Source organism: Ranitomeya imitator, chromosome 4, assembly GCF_032444005.1.
Source record: "Ranitomeya imitator isolate aRanImi1 chromosome 4, aRanImi1.pri, whole genome shotgun sequence".
Classification (NCBI taxonomy): Eukaryota; Metazoa; Chordata; class Amphibia; order Anura; family Dendrobatidae; genus Ranitomeya; species Ranitomeya imitator.
The window spans coordinates 445,689,169-445,705,268 of NC_091285.1; the positions used below are offsets into that span (position 1 = coordinate 445,689,169).

General features: G+C 46.6%; 1 protein-coding gene across 1 annotated transcript in view; it reads right to left on the minus strand.

Annotated features, from left to right (window-relative positions):
• Positions 1–16,100, minus strand: part of ICE2 (interactor of little elongation complex ELL subunit 2) — a 189,053-nt gene that overhangs the window by 38,037 nt on the left and 134,916 nt on the right. The window contains exon 8 of the mRNA XM_069765691.1: positions 12,275–12,447. Coding sequence (XP_069621792.1) covers positions 12,275–12,447 — 173 coding nt within the window. The remainder of the gene's footprint in view (positions 1–12,274; positions 12,448–16,100) is intronic.

Sequence of the window (16,100 nt, forward strand, 5' to 3'; positions counted from 1 at the left end):
AAACCACCCATGAGCACAGGCTCTGAATGCAGGCATTGCCAAACTTCTGTCACTGGAAATGCTGTCATTCAGGCTGGTGGAGACTGACAGCTTCCGTGACTTGAAGGCATTGGCATCTACTGCGCAGTAGGTCGTTGCTGATAAAATAAATATTTCTTCAGACATAAAAGCTGAGTGCCAGGTTTTGTTATATATGGTCATGGTGTTGGAACCTACCTGAGCACCACTTGTTCTGAGGCTGTGCACCAGTTTTATATACTTAAATTGAAGGCATTGGCAGTCCCATAGTACAATGTGCCCAGCCGCTTTTATTTCAGCAGGCAAGCTGTCCCTGCCCTGCACAAGCATGTGGAGGGACACATAAAACACACGATACTGAACGCCGTCAGTAGCAAGGTCCACCTCACCACCAATGCGTGGACCAGTCACCATGGACAGGGGCGATACCTTTCCCTCACTGCCCATTTGGTTAATGTTGTTGAGCCGGGTACAGATCGTGCGAGTAGCGCAGGACGTGTCCTGCCCACTCCAGGGATTGCAGGAATCCAGTCTGTACGCATTGACTCCTCCTCATACACAAGTTCCTCAGAATCATCGCTGCAGGAGCCGTCACAGTCCACCTCCACATGGACCCGTGAACGTTTACGTTGTTATGACCGACATGAGCACAGCCGTGGCAAAACGTCAACAGGCCGTCTTGAAATTAATTTCTTTGGGGAATCGAAGCCACACAGCGCAGGTGGTCTGGAATGCCATCAAGCAGGAGAGCGATGTGTGGTTTGTGCCAGCGAATCTCCAGCCAGGCATGGTAGTGTGTGACAATGGCCGAAATCTGGTGGCAGCTCTGGGCCTCAGCAACCTCACTCACATCCCATGTCTGGCACATGTGCTCAACTTGGTCGTGCAGTTTTTTGAGGGACTATCCGGATCTTGATGCACTGCTGCACAAGGTCCGCCTAGAGTGTGCTCACTTGCGGCGTTCCAGCACGGCAAGATCGCGCATTGCAGCTCTGCAGCGCCGATTCCGCCTTCCGGAACATCGCATCATATGTGACCTACCCACCAGGTGGAATTCCACGTTACATGTTGGAGCGGTTGTGTGAGCAGCAGCAAGCAGTAATGGAGTACCAGATGCATCAGGCACAAAGAAGTCGCACTCCGCACCGTTCAGACTTCACAACCACAGAGTGGGCCACTATGAAGGACGTCTGCCAGGTTTTGCGTCCCTTCGATTATTCCACGCGGATGGCGAGTGCAGATGATGCATTAGTCAGCATGACTGTCCCCCTTATCTGCCTGCTTCAACAAACACTGCAAGTGCTAAGGGATAATGTTGTGGAAGAGGTGGAGGATGAGGAGTCACCATTTCCATCAGCTTCTGGACAGTCAGCGCCACGTGGTTCCTCACAAACGCGTAGGCAGGGGACACTTTGTGAGGAGGAAGAGGAGGAGTCAATGGAGGAGGAAGACATCCGTCCAGAGGAGGGAGTTACACAATTGTCCAGTAGTCAGTGTGTACAGCGAGGGTGGGGTGATGAAGAGCGGGCAGAGATAACGCCTCTTGCAGGGGACAGCGTTTCTTGGCCAGTTGGCAGTCTGCAGCACATGGTTGATTACATTCTGCAGTGCCTGAGAAACGACCGCCGCATCGCCCATATTCTCAACATGGCTGATTATTGGGTGTACACCCTCCTCGATCCTCGCTACCAGGACAACGTACAAAACCTCATCACATCGTTGACCCGGGAGCGTAAAATGCGGGAGTACCAAGACACACTGGTGAATTCCATCATCTTCTCCAGTCCAACTGAGAGCAGTGCTGCTAGTTCTTTACAAAGCAGCTCAGTGCTTCGAGGCAGTGGAGCAGGCTCTGCACAAAGAGGGAGCAGAAGCAGTCCTGGAGGTGGGACTTTCCTTTGTTATGTGACGCAGCACAGCCGTCATTCCTACCCCTTGGCGCCGTGCGCCGCCTCCTCAGCGTTGTTTGATTCGGTCACGGACCCTGCGCAGTTATGTTATCCCTTGGCCATGCACACTTAGCGCTGCCAGTCTTCTGACATCATGTGGTGTCAGGCTGGCTACGCCTGTGCGGCCACGCTGCCCGAGATCCCACCTCGCAGTTTCATCTAATGTAATCCCACTGCGGGCCTGGGATCCATGGGCATGCGCAGTGCATATCCTCGCCTCTCACTCCCCTCCTTCCGGCCTCTTCAGACTGTGCAGCGTCAGCTGATCCCTTATCGCATGCCACGGCCGTGAAGCCGCACAGTCTGAAGAAGCCGGAAGGAGGGGAGTGAGAGGCGAGGATATACACTGCGCATGCCCATGGATCCCAGGCCCGCAGTGGGATTACATTAGACGACACTGCGAGGTGGGATCTCGGCAGCGTGGCCGCACAGGCGCAGCCAGCCTGACACCAAATGATGTCAGAAGACGGGCAGCGCTAAGTGTGCATGGCCAAGGGATAACATAACAGCGCAGGCTCCGGGACAGATTCAAACAACGCTGAGGAGGCGGCGCACGGCACCAAGGGGGTAGGAATGATGGCTGTGCTGTGTCACATTACAAAGGAAAGTCCCACCTCCGGGACGGTTTTACGGTGTGAGGGGACACACTTCATAAGTGTCTAGTTCAGCATCTGCAAGGAGCATAATTAAAAGAGCCACCTTTTCCTTTAGCAGCATTAGTGCTGTACAAGATGGCTCTTTCAGCAACAAACGCCTGGGGGGGTTAAAGGTTCCCTTTCAACTTGCTCCAGTGCAGGCTTCGGCCTACACTCAGCTCCTCCTGCTGTCCCTGGGCTCTAACACCGCCAGTTGGTGCCCGGAAGTGCTAGCTACACAGAGAAAAACACCCGCCAATGTGTCAGTGGGGTTCAGCAACGCCAGCTGTTCCCCTGCTGTGTAGCCGGCAAAGTGTCCTGCAAACGCCACGCAGACACAACAGACGTAAAACTGCCTCCAGTGCAGGCTTCGGCCTACACTCTGCTCCTCTCCTCCTCCTGCTGACCATGGGCTCTAACACCGCCAGTTGGTGCCCGGAAGTGCTAGCTGCACAGAGAAAAACACCCGTCAATGTGTCAGTGGGGTTCAGCAACGCCAGCTGTTCCCCTGCTGTGTAGCCGGCAAAGTGTCCTGCAAATGCCACGCAGACACAACAACTGAAATTAAAGGAAACCTGTCCCCCCCAAGCGTTTGTATGTATAACAGCCACCTTGTACAGCAGTAATGCTGCATTTGTACAAGGTGGCTCATTAAGTTATTCTCCTTGCACACGTCGAACTCAACACGTATAAAATGTGTCCCCTGAGACCATTAAACCGTCCCTGAGGTGTGACTTTCCTTTGTAATGACACACAGCAACCCCCTTGGTAGCGCTGCCCGTCTTCTGACATCCTTGGTTGGCTGGCTGCGCCTCTGCGTCCGCCCTGCCCGACAACGCCCCTCGGTGTCTTATTTATTTTGACTGCGAGGGTGTGATTGATGGGCATGAGCAGTGCATATCTTCGCCTGGCTGTCACTCATCTCCTTCCACCTTCTTCAGACTGTGCGGCTTCATGGCCGTGGCATGCGATAAGGGATCAGCTGACGACGCCCAGTCTGAAGCAGGTGTAAAGCCATGAGTGAGAGGCGAACATATTTACTGCGCAAGGCCATGAATCCCAGCCCTGCAGTGTGAATTAATGAAAAGACACTGCGGGGCTGGGATTCATGGGCATCGCTAACCGCACCGGCCGACATGAAATGAGGTCAGAAGACGGGCAGCGCTAACAGCGCATGGCCAAGGGATAACACAACAGTGCAGACTCCTGTCCAGCAAATAACGACGCTCAGGAGGCTGCGCCCAGCACCGAGGTGGTATTTTTGACACCTGTGCTGCGTCTCATTAAGAAGGAAAGTCACGCCTCCAAGACAGTTTGACTGTATAAGGGGCTACATTTTAGACGTGTTTCATTCAGCGTGTGCTAGGAGCAAAATTTAAAGAGCAACCTTTTACTTGTGCATCATTACTGCTGCACAAGGTGTGGCTCTTCTAGTTTGTAACACCTGAGGGGGGGTTAAAGGTTACCTTTGAAATTGGTTCAATTAGGCTTCAGCCTACACTCTGCTCCTCCTGCTGTCCCTGGGCTCTAACACCGCCAGTTGGTGCCCGGAAGTGCTGGCTGCACAGAGCAAAACACCCGCCAATGTGTCAGTGGGGTTCAGCAACGCCAGCTGTTCCCCTGCTGTGTAGCCGGCATCGTGTCCTGCAAACGCCACACAGACACAACAGACCTAAAACTGTCTCCAGTGCAGGCTTCGGCCTACACTCTGCTCCCCCTGCTGACCCTTTGCTCCAACACCGCTAGTTGGGGCTCTAGGAAGACAAGCTTGAATAGGTCCCCATCCTGGTTCCAGTACCGTCAGCTGGTTCCGGGTAGAGCCTTTGGCTTAGGTGCCTCCTTCTGGGTATCCGAGTTCCACCAACGTCAGGTGGTCCTTGGTAGTACTTTCAGGCACGGGTACCTCCTGCTTAGTAACCGGGTTCCAGTAACGTCAGCTGGTCCTCGGTAGTTCCATTGGCTCTTGGACCTTCGGCTACCCATCCGGGTTCCAGTACCGTCACCTGGTTCTCGGCAGTGTCTTTTGCTCTTGTACCTTCTGATCCCCATCCTGGTTCCAGTACCGTCAGCTGGTTCCGGGCAGAGCCTTTGGCTTAGGTGCCTCCTTCTGGGTATCCGAGTTCCACCAACGTCAGGTGGTCCTTGGTAGTGCTTTCAGGCACGGGTACCTCCTGCTTAGTAACCGGGTTCCAGTAATGTCAGCTGGTCCTCGGTTGTTCCATTGGCTCTTGGACCTTCGGGTAGCCATCCGAGTTCCAGTTCCATCAGCTGGTTCTCGGCATTTTCTCAGCCTTCTTGTACCTTCTGCTACATTTCCAAGCTGAAGACCCTAAAGACGACGACCCGGAAGACCACCCCTAAGATGACGACGAAACCAGAGACGACAACCACTGAGATGACAACGACCCTGGAGACGATGACCCTGAAGACCACCCCGATGACGACGACGACCCCGGAGACGACGACCCTGGAGACGACGACATGGAAGACCGAGAAGCAGAAGAACAAGAGGCTGCAGAACAAAGAGCAGAAGGACATTAAGCATAACACTAAACATCAGAGCAAAAGATATTATCTAAACTATAAGCAGAAGAAGACTAAGCAGTGTATGGGGGTGAGTCCGTTCCGCCTCGTGGTGCCCCTGGATAAAGCCTGCTGTTGCAGGCCAAACTGAACGCGGACAAATGTAACTGTTTTGTGACAGGTAGAACGGAACGTGTAATCTTCAAACTTTTATAGATAACTACAGGAATGCCTGTCACAAATAAGAATATGATGAAGAAGTAGAATATGAAGAAGAATAATAGTTGAATAAAAAAAATATGAAGAATGTAACAAAAAAAAATAATAGGTAGAAGATGAAGAAGAAGATGAATAAGGTGAAGAAGAAGTTGATGTCAAAGATGCTGCTGCTGAGGATGATGAAGAAGAAAGTGTGGGAGAAGTAAAAAAGAAGGTGAAGGGCGTGGAAGTAGTGAAACATCAATATCTGACAAAATAAAAAAAATCTTAACATAGTCAATATCTTTCTAACTCCAAACGTCTTAAAAAAAATTTAAATTCCTATTATTCTATTTGATTGGGCTAAACCTCTATACCTTTAATGTCTCCGCCACCTCCCCCAATACATCCTACATTATTCTTAGTTGTTTTCCTTCATGTACAATGAACCTACAAGGAAAGAAAGGGTTTATTTTAATTCCGATATTTTCATCCCATTGACTTGCATTGGTATCGGGTATCGGTATCGGCGAGCTCCGATATTTTGCCGGTATCGGCCGATCCAATCCGATACTTTCCGATATCGGAAGGTATCGCTCAACACTACTCTCGACCTCTCTCTGGCCATTACCTAGGTTACAAATATGTCTATTTCCCCAGCTGAATGCAGGGGTTACAAGCTATTCCCTAGATAAATGCCCCTCAGTATCTGACAGGTGGCCCATAAAGACAAGAAACCTGTCTTATTACCAAAACTGCCTTCCCCTGGCCTTTATACATGCTGTCGTGGCTCTGCACCATGCAGAGTTTGTTTCCCACAAGGTAGGTGCACCCCTATCAAGCCCTAGCATCTTGGAGGCACACTGCTGCAGGACCAATCTCGCAGCTTGCTTAGGCCTCTTTCACATTTCCGTCGGTACGGGCCCGTCGCAATGCATCGGGCCGACGTACCGAGGGACGTTGTGAAATTACTGCACGATGTGGGCAGCGGATGCAGTTTTTCAACACATTCGCTGCCCATTCTGCAGTTTGGGGAGGAGGGGGTGGAGTTTCGGCCACGCATGCGCGGTCGAAAATGGCGGACGCGACGCACAAAAAAAGTTACATTGAACGTTTTTTTGTGCGTCGCGTCCACCAAAACACGACTGATCCGTCGCACGACGGACGCGACGTGTGGCCATCCGTCACGATCCGTCACGAATACAAGTCTATGGGCAAAAAACGCATCCTGCAAGCACATTTGCAGGATCCGTTTTTTGCCCAAACCAATGGATTGCGACGGGGGACAAAAGACAGAAGCGTGAAAGAAGCCTTAGGGGGCAGGAACTTCTCTTACAGCAGAATTCCAGAGGGGAGGTACTTGGCTCCCATCATGCCACACAACAGCTGCTGTCCCCAATATTGCTCTGGCAATACTGATTGCTCAACAGTCATTTGTTCCAGCATAAAACAGAACCTCTCGTCTGTCCAGCACCAGTACAGACTCCAACTGCTTCAGCAACAAAGAGGTTCTTCGATGGAGCGCTGAAACAGGGCCTGTAAACTAGCCGTTGGCTATACGCTTCTCCCACTACGACCTTGGGGCAATCGTGGTAGCATGTTGATCACATCATCTGTAAGCAGTGAATTATTCAATTTTTTTTACATGGACTAGGTCTGTTTTAATTAAATCTATTTAGACTAGCATATATATTTATTGTGAATTTGGCCAGTACTATCGGATTGGCATTGGTTAACAACTATTACTATACTCGTGGCTAGACCTGACTCACCATCTTCTTTATCTATACTTGATTTACCTTCTTTTATGAATCCTCAAACATGCATCATTATTTGCATAGTTCATTTTAAGATTTTTTTTTTCATTTTGTCTAATAAAATAGCATCAAATTTTATATTGTATGAGTGGTTTCATGAATATTCACATGTAAGTTACTACATCTATTTAGGAGTTAACTCAAAATTTCTTGGTGCTCCATATCTTCATCTCAGAAAGATGATGTCAGACAACTGGAATGTATAGCCATTTTTGCCTGAGCTTACTGTAATAATAGAGTTCAATGCAATAAAACTAATGTCTTAATCTGTCATCACAGATCATCTTACGATCCCTAGCAGGCCATACTTTATTAAAAGGGGCAGGTTTAAGACGAAGGGCAAGTTTCAATTTCCCAGGACAAGTACCATTCCTTCTTCATAGCTGTTCCCCTGTTCCCAGTTAAAACAACTATTGGTGACATTGTTTAGAAGGGTCTCCCGAAGAGGAGGACTGGTAGGGAAAGAAACAGTCACAGTCTAAGGCAGGCTTCACACTCGCCTTCGGCAGGGCTGTGGACGGTAGCCTTGTTACTCTTAAGCCCCGCCCACTGCCACGCCTCTTCCTTCAGCTCTGCCTATATCTGCATGTGTTCTGCGTACCCCATCTTTAACATTGGGTACGCAGGCCATGCGGATGCCTCAGCATGTGTCGTCTTGACGCTGTGCTGATCTGCGTCAAACGCAACATGTTAGGATTTTGTTGCGGTCAGCGGAGCTGAAGGAAGAGGTGCGGCAGTGAGCGGGGCTTCACAGAGGAGGAAGGCTGTGGTCCACAGCCCTGCCAAACGCTAGTGTGAAGCTAGCCTAAACGAAATATTAAGCTGGCTTATGTCATGCAAGCCACTCGTCTTTCCAAGAGCACTGATCTCTCTATGTCTCATATTGAGTCCCTTTATGAACCAGCAGCTAAAGAAACTCAACCTTCTTCCAAGTTGATTTTTGAAGACCCTGCTTCTGCTCTGCACTCACTTCATCCTAGCCTATACTTCCTCCTGTGTTAACATGACCCACGTGATTTGGCCTATATAGCTTCAGCATGAAATCTCAACAAAAGCACCCAAAAGGACATGGTATATTATGCCTTAAAGGGAATCTGTCACCCCAAAAATCATATATGAGATAAGGCTACCGGCATCGGGGGCTTATCTACAGCATTATCTACAGCATTCTGTAATGCTGTAGATAAGCCCCCGATGTAACCTGAAAGGTAAGAAAAACAGGTTATATTATACTCACCCAGGGGCGGTCCCGCTGTGGTCCTGGTCCGATGGGCCTCGCGGTCCGGGTCCGGCGCCTCCTATCTTCATACGATGACGTCCTCTTCTTGTCTTCCTGCTGCGGCTCCGGCACAGGCGTACTTTGTCTACCCTGTTGATGGCAGAGCAAAGTACTGCAGTGCGCAGGCGCTGGGACTCTCTGACCTTTCCCGGCGCCTGCGCACTGCAGTACTTTGTTCTGCCCTCAACAGGGCAGACAAAGTACGCCTGCACCAGAGCCGCGGCAGGAAGACAAGAAGAGGACGCCATCGTATGAAGATAGGAGGCCCCGGAACCGGACTGCGATGCCCATCGGATCCGGATCGCAGCGGGGACAGCCCCTGGGTGAGTATAATAAAACCTGTTTTTCTTACCTTTCAGGTTACATCGTGGGCTTATCTACAGCATTACAGAATGCTGCAGATAAGCCCCTGATGCTGGTGGCCTTAGCTCATCATCTCGCGAGACCGCAATGCATTCTTGGGACTGGAGCGTCGCGAGGAGCATCGGTAAACGCCTGGGCTGGATCCAGGGGCCGACGGAAGGTGAGTATATAACTATTTTTTATTTTAATTCTTTTTTAACAGGGATATGGTGCCGACATTGCTATATACTACGTGGGCTGTGTTAGATACTGCATGGGCTGTGTTATATACTACGTCTCTGTGCTATATACTACGTGGCTGTGGTATATATTACGTGGCTGGGCAATATACTACATCGTTGTGCTCTATACTACGTGGACTGTGTTATATACTGCGTGAGCTGTGTTATATACTACGTGGCTGTGCTATATACTACGTGGCTGTGGTATATATTACGTGGCTGGGCAATATACATCGCTGTGCTCTATACTACGTGGCCTGTGTTATATACTGCATGGGCTGTGTTATATACTGCGTGGGCTCTGTTATATACTAGGTCTCTGTGGTATATATTACGTGGCTGGGCAATATACTACATCGCTGTGCCCTATACTACATCTCTGTGCAATATATTACGTGGGCTGTGCTATATACTACGTGGGCTGTGCTATATACTACGTGGGCTGTGCTATATACTACGTGGGCTGTGCTATATACTACGTGGGCTGTGCTATATACTACGTGGGCTGTGCTATATACTACGTGGGCTGTGCTATATACTACGTGGGCTGTGCTATATACTACGTGGGCTGTGCTATATACTACGTGGGCTGTGCTATATACTACGTGGGCTGTGCTATATACTACGTGGGCTGTGCTATATACTACGTGGGCTGTGCTATATACTACGTGGGCTGTGCTATATACTACGTGGGCTGTGCTATATACTACGTGGGCTGTGCTATATACTACGTGGGCTGTGCTATATACTACGTGGGCTGTGCTATATACTACGTGGGCTGTGCTATATACTACGTGGGCTGTGCTATATACTACGTGGGCTGTGCTATATACTACGTGGGCTGTGCTATATACTACGTGGGCTGTGCTATATACTACGTGGGCTGTGCTATATACTACGTGGGCTGTGCTATATACTACGTGGGCTGTGCTATATACTACGTGGGCTGTGCTATATACTACGTGGGCTGTGCTATATACTACGTGGGCTGTGCTATATACTACGTGGGCTGTGCTATATACTACGTGGGCTGTGCTATATACTACGTGGGCTGTGCTATATACTACGTGGGCTGTGCTATATACTACGTGGGCTGTGCTATATACTACGTGGGCTGTGCTATATACTACGTGGGCTGTGCTATATACTACGTGGGCTGTGCTATATACTACGTGGGCTGTGCTATATACTACGTGGGCTGTGCTATATACTACGTGGGCTGTGCTATATACTACGTGGGCTGTGCTATATACTACGTGGGCTGTGCTATATACTACGTGGGCTGTGCTATATACTACGTGGGCTGTGCTATAAAACTACGTGGGCTGTGCTATATACTACGTGGGCTGTGCTATATACTACGTGGGCTACGCTATATACTACGTGGGCTGCGCTATATACTACGTGGGCTGCGTTATATACTACGTGGGCTGCGTTATATACTACGTGGGCTGCGTTATATACTACGTGGGCTGCGTTATATACTACGTGGGCTGCGTTATATACTACGTGGGCTGCGTTATATACTACGTGGGCTGCGTTATATACTACGTGGGCTGCGTTATATACTACGTGGGCTGCGTTATATACTACGTGGGCTGCGTTATATACTACGTGGGCTGCGTTATATACTACGTGGGCTGCGTTATATACTACGTGGGCTGCGTTATATACTACGTGGGCTGCGTTATATACTACGTGGGCTGCGTTATATACTACGTGGGCTGTGTTATATACTACGTGGGCTGTATGCTACTTGGTTGTGCTATATTTCTCTGTTATATCTGTGCATCATGAATCGTGGTATGTGTTAAAGAGGGGGGCCCACTGAGACTCTTTTGCCCGGGGCTCTCAAAAACCAGGAGCAGGTCCTGGCTTCAATGATTGGTCACGCCCGGCTGTGAACAACCAGCGACAGGTGCAGTCCGGCCACGAATTGGTGCAGAATTTGAACCACGCTTCGCTAATTGGTCGCGCCCGGCAGGCCGAATCCTGTGTATAAATTGCATTATTCTGAAAACTTCATAAATAAACTACATACATATTCTAGAATACCCGATGCGTTAGAATCAGGCCACCATCTAGTAGATAATAGTCCCATAGGTGGGAGAGTGTTTTGCCTGACACAATATGGGGACTACGGTCAAAAGAAAAATCTTTCCTACACGTCAATTTTCTAAAGCTGAGAGATATTTGCTTTCATTAGATCCCCTACCCTCCCCACCTTCAGTGTCATTTGTGGTCTATGTTCAGACCACTGATTACTAATGGAATCACCATGGGGCGCTGCGGCAGGCGTCCCAAATTTCACACTTGGCAAAAGAGAATACATTTCTTCAGCAATTCATGTATCGAGAGTGGACAATGCACCACGGACGTCCTCACCTAAAATATATAATGCCCTGGAGAGTGGCAACTCCATCTGGACATCTTTTACCAGATCTGGAGGTGGTGCATGCATGTGGTACCCTTTGCATTCCGTATAAACCAAAAATTCCCAGAATATGAGGAAAAAGCGCAAGACTAATTTCAGTATACATTCAAATCACTCCATAGTACTGTTATCTCTTCATTACTTTTTCCAACCCCTTCCAGTTTTGCCCTAAGTAGTCAAAAAAGTCAAGGCACTCAGCTTGCAGTGCCTGGGAATGCTAACTTAATGAGTCTGCTTATGGATTCTTCAATTTCAAACCAGCCTCCTTTCCAATAATGCTCTAGTACATAACACATTACCTGAGCGATGTGTAGTACTGTTTAAGCCAAGTTTTGAGGTCTCATTCAATGTTCTAAACTCAATGACCTTAGTCAGCCAAGGTTTACTATTGCAGATAGAAGGTCTAAAAACAGGGTTTTCCCTAGTTGGTGTTCTCCACCCAATGGATTCTGTTCTTCCTCCAAGCAGATCTAAAAAGGATTTGGTCTAGTTTCCTTAAAGGATCAGGTCACTACTCTTTCAATTCCATACCATCTATCCACTACTATGCAGATTTCTTTTGCAGGTACTGATCTATTCCCATCCTGATGAGCTCCAGGATCTTAGCCTGGCCCTAAAAAACCTTAAAAGGTCTGGCGCAAAGTCATGTGTGTATCAGGCCACAATAATGCTATTGTGCTAGTCCAGATAATGAAAACAGAAGCCAGGATTTCTCACATGGCAGGCAGGAGGTAGCTCACAAGGCTCCAGTCTGATGACCACAGATTACTGACCTGGGAATCACGCTGCAACCACTCTAGAATTCATTGTATTGTATACAGAAGAAAATATACTCACATGAGAGCTTCCATTATCTCTGTCCAGACAAATAGTTTTCAAAGGAATCATAGAATTTTTCACCATGAATTTGTCCAGTACCACTTCATGAAACATTCGGCTTTTCTCTCTTGTGCTCAGTTCTTTCTTGGGAAGAGGGGAGTCCATGTACACTACTTTACATTCTTTACCATCTGGCAAGAGAAACAAAAAGTGAGACCAATGTGACCTATAATAGATACATTTTACCTTTTATTATATGTTCAAAAAGTGACAAGAAATGGATACATTCAGCCTCCACCAAACTGTATTGAACCCTTTCACCGCGAAGCCTGTTTTCACCTTCCTGACCAGGCAAATTTTTACATTTCTAACCACTGCCACTTTATGAGGTAATAATTCTGGAAAGCTTCAACGCATCCCACCGATTCAGAAAATGTTTTCTCGTGACATACTGTAATTCATGACTGTAGTAAAATTTGTTTAATACGACTTCATTTGTGAAAATGTCGTAAATTTGGCAAAAATGTAGAAAATTTCTAAATTTTCAAACTTTTAATTTTGATGCCCTTAAGCCAGAGAGTTATGTCACACACAATGGTTAATAGATAACATATAGCACATGTGTACTATATATCAGAACAATTTTTGAAACATAATTTTTCTTGTTAGGAAGTTAGAAGGGTGAAACTCAATTTTACATCAAAATTTACAAAACCAATGTTTAGGGACCACATCACATTTAAAGTCACTTTGAGGGATCTATATGACAGAAAATACCCAAAAGTGACACCACTCTAAAAACTGCACCCCTCAAGGTACTCAAAACCACATTCAAGAAGTTTATTAACCATTAAGGTGCTTCACAGGAACTGAAGCAATATGGAAGAAAAAAAATTAACATTTAACCTTTTTCCACAAAAAATTTACTTTAGACCAAATATTTTTTTTAATTTTTACAAAGATAACAGGAAAAAATGGACACAGTTTTTCTGCAATTTCTCCTGAGTACATAAACCCCATATATGGCGGAAAACCAGGGATTGGACCCAAGGCAGGGCTTGAAAGGGAAGGAGCATTGTTTGCCTTTTTGAATACAAAACTGGCTGAAATCAAGAGCAGACGCCATGACGTGTTTGGAGAGCCCCTGATGTGCCTAAATAGTGGAAACCCCTCACAAGTGACACCATTTTGGAAACTAGACCCCTAAAGGAACTTATCTAAATGAGTGGTGAGCACCTTGAACCCCCAAGTGCTTCACAGAAGTTTGTAGAGCCATGAAAATAAAAACTTTTTTTAATAAAAATTATCTTTAAGCCCCAAATTTTTGGTTTTCACAAGGGTAATAGGAGAAAATGGACCCCAAAATTTGTTGTGACAATTCTCCTGAGTACGCAGATACCCCATTTATGGGGGAACACCATTGTTTGTGCGCACGACAGGGAAGGAATTACGGTTTTAAGAGCAGACTTTGATGAAATGGTGTGCGAGTGTTATGTTACGTTTGGAGAGCCCCTGATGTGACTAAGCAGTGGAAATCCTTCACAAGTGACACGATTTTGAAAACTAAACCCCTCAAGGAATTTATGTACAAGCATATTTATAGTAATGATAATAATGCTTTTGGTTTTACTAGTGAATTAATTTATAATGTGGTGGCATTATATGTGTGATATGCTTTGAAGCAATCCTTAATGCAAAGACCAATTTTCTCATGGCAGGTTTCACAATGGTAAGTTGTGTCTATTCGGATTCCCCTCTTGGATCTTCCCTTCTTTGCTGTTTGGGGAACTTCTGCTGGAAAATGATGACATGGGATTATAGTATTGGAGGGAGACAGTGCTTGTCTAGGCCTGTGTCGACAGTATAATGAATCAGAGGCCTGTCGTTTTGATACTGGTGCTGAAGCTAAGCCATCAAACTAACAGTCCTAAGGGCTGCTCGTTTGCTTTGCTGTTTGCATCACATAAAATCTGCATTTAGCCTAGAGAGGGAGGGAATGAGAGTCGCAGGAGCAGGGAGAATGACAGAATCCAGTGTGTCGACATGGATTGGCAAATATATAGCTGCAGTTTTTTCTGTGTGGGTTGAAAAAATGTAATATATTTTGATCCATCAAGTATTACGTGCTTTGAGGTCCTCTTTTGTGTTATATAACGTACCCAAAAGTCATTGAAACGTTTTCCTGGGTTCAATTCCCCAGCCACACACTATTCTGTAGTGTAGAGTACATTTCTGTGATCTTTAAAATTGAGAAAAAGCTTTTAAAATTTTGTAGGCTTCCATATCTCGGCAATAAAGTGTTACATAGTCTAGAAATTATGTGATCTATTAAACTGAAAATAGTATAGAAACATTTTTCTGGATTGAATTTGTCATCCATACAACAATTTTGTGTTCTTTCTGTTACATTAGGGTGGAGTAAACTCCCCAAAACCGCTTTGATTGCTGCAGGTGACCATTTTTTTCTATTATAAAATGAACTTGATTTCAAGAGACCTAGCAATTACAAAATGTGTAAGGAGTGCATTAAGGGATGGGGAAATGGAAGTGCTGCTGAAGGTGCCCCCAGATGCCGAAGACATGGGGCTGGTGAGACTGCATCTCTTGCTGGAGCACAAGAAACATGCACATCCAAAATACATAGGTTCCTGTCCCACTTTGCAGGGAATTTAGATTCACCGCACTCTCTAAGGATAATGATGAAAAAGGTTGTGCCAATTTATTAAAGTATAATGGGAGCGTAACAGAATATTGCAGTATATGCGATTAACAACGTTTCGGCTCCACCAGAGCCTTTGTCACGTATTCGCTGTGGAAAAAAGAAATATGCAACACAGAAATAAAATAAATAACATAAATAAAATAAATAAAATAACAAAACAATACATAATAATACATTGTAAATGCGATTGGTTGTCCTAAACGTCAAGGATAAGGAGGGAGGTGCCCACCAACATAAACGTATAAGGACGTCCATAGAAAAGCTGACCAGGGAATCAAATGTCTGGGTAAGTTGTGTATCCTGTGGGTAGGGATGATACAATCAGTGCCAGCATAGAAGGATACAGACATAATTGGAGAGAGGCAGTGCGTTGCAACACACCACATAAGAGAAACATCATAAAAGGTCAAGTCAATCCCACAATAGCATAAATGATTACCTTATTTCAGGCACAAGATAGTGTACAGATGGGGGAAATTAGGAGAATCCCAGTGGTGAGCTGCAGGGAACAGTGATATAGAATTAGATGGTATAAGGTAAAGACATAGCGCTCCTAGGAACTGATAAAATACCTTGGATACTGCACCCAGTACTCTAAATGAGGCTCCCTTCGGATATTGTGGACCTGATAGAGGCAAACAGTATGTATGTAATATACCTGTAGATGTCTAATATGCGCCTAGAGAAACTGAAACCTGTTGTACGATGTTTACCTGTAATATCGGCATTAAGAGCGGCGCTCCCGCGCTGTGCTCAGTAGCAGCGTGTGTCAGGTCTGTGGCAGGGACGGCGTGTGTTAGTTAAGACACCGCCGAACCGGAAGTGAGTAGCGCAAACCGGAAGTGACGTAACGCTATTGTGTGGAGCCTCAGTGTGCATATGCAGCTGCTGTTGTGGCAACCTTGTAACTAGGTGCCGCTCGTAGCTCAGGTTAGGAGGCTGTATGGTGCAGTTACAAGCAGTATAGGCATGTATAGAGACCCGGAGGTTAAAAAATAGTAATGTAAAGCTCGGTATCTAACACCACTGGGGGAAAAAAAGAAATTAAGGACTGACTATTATATGTAAAAAATGCTACTACATACTAAATACTCCAGGGGAACAAAAGGCAAAACAGAATAC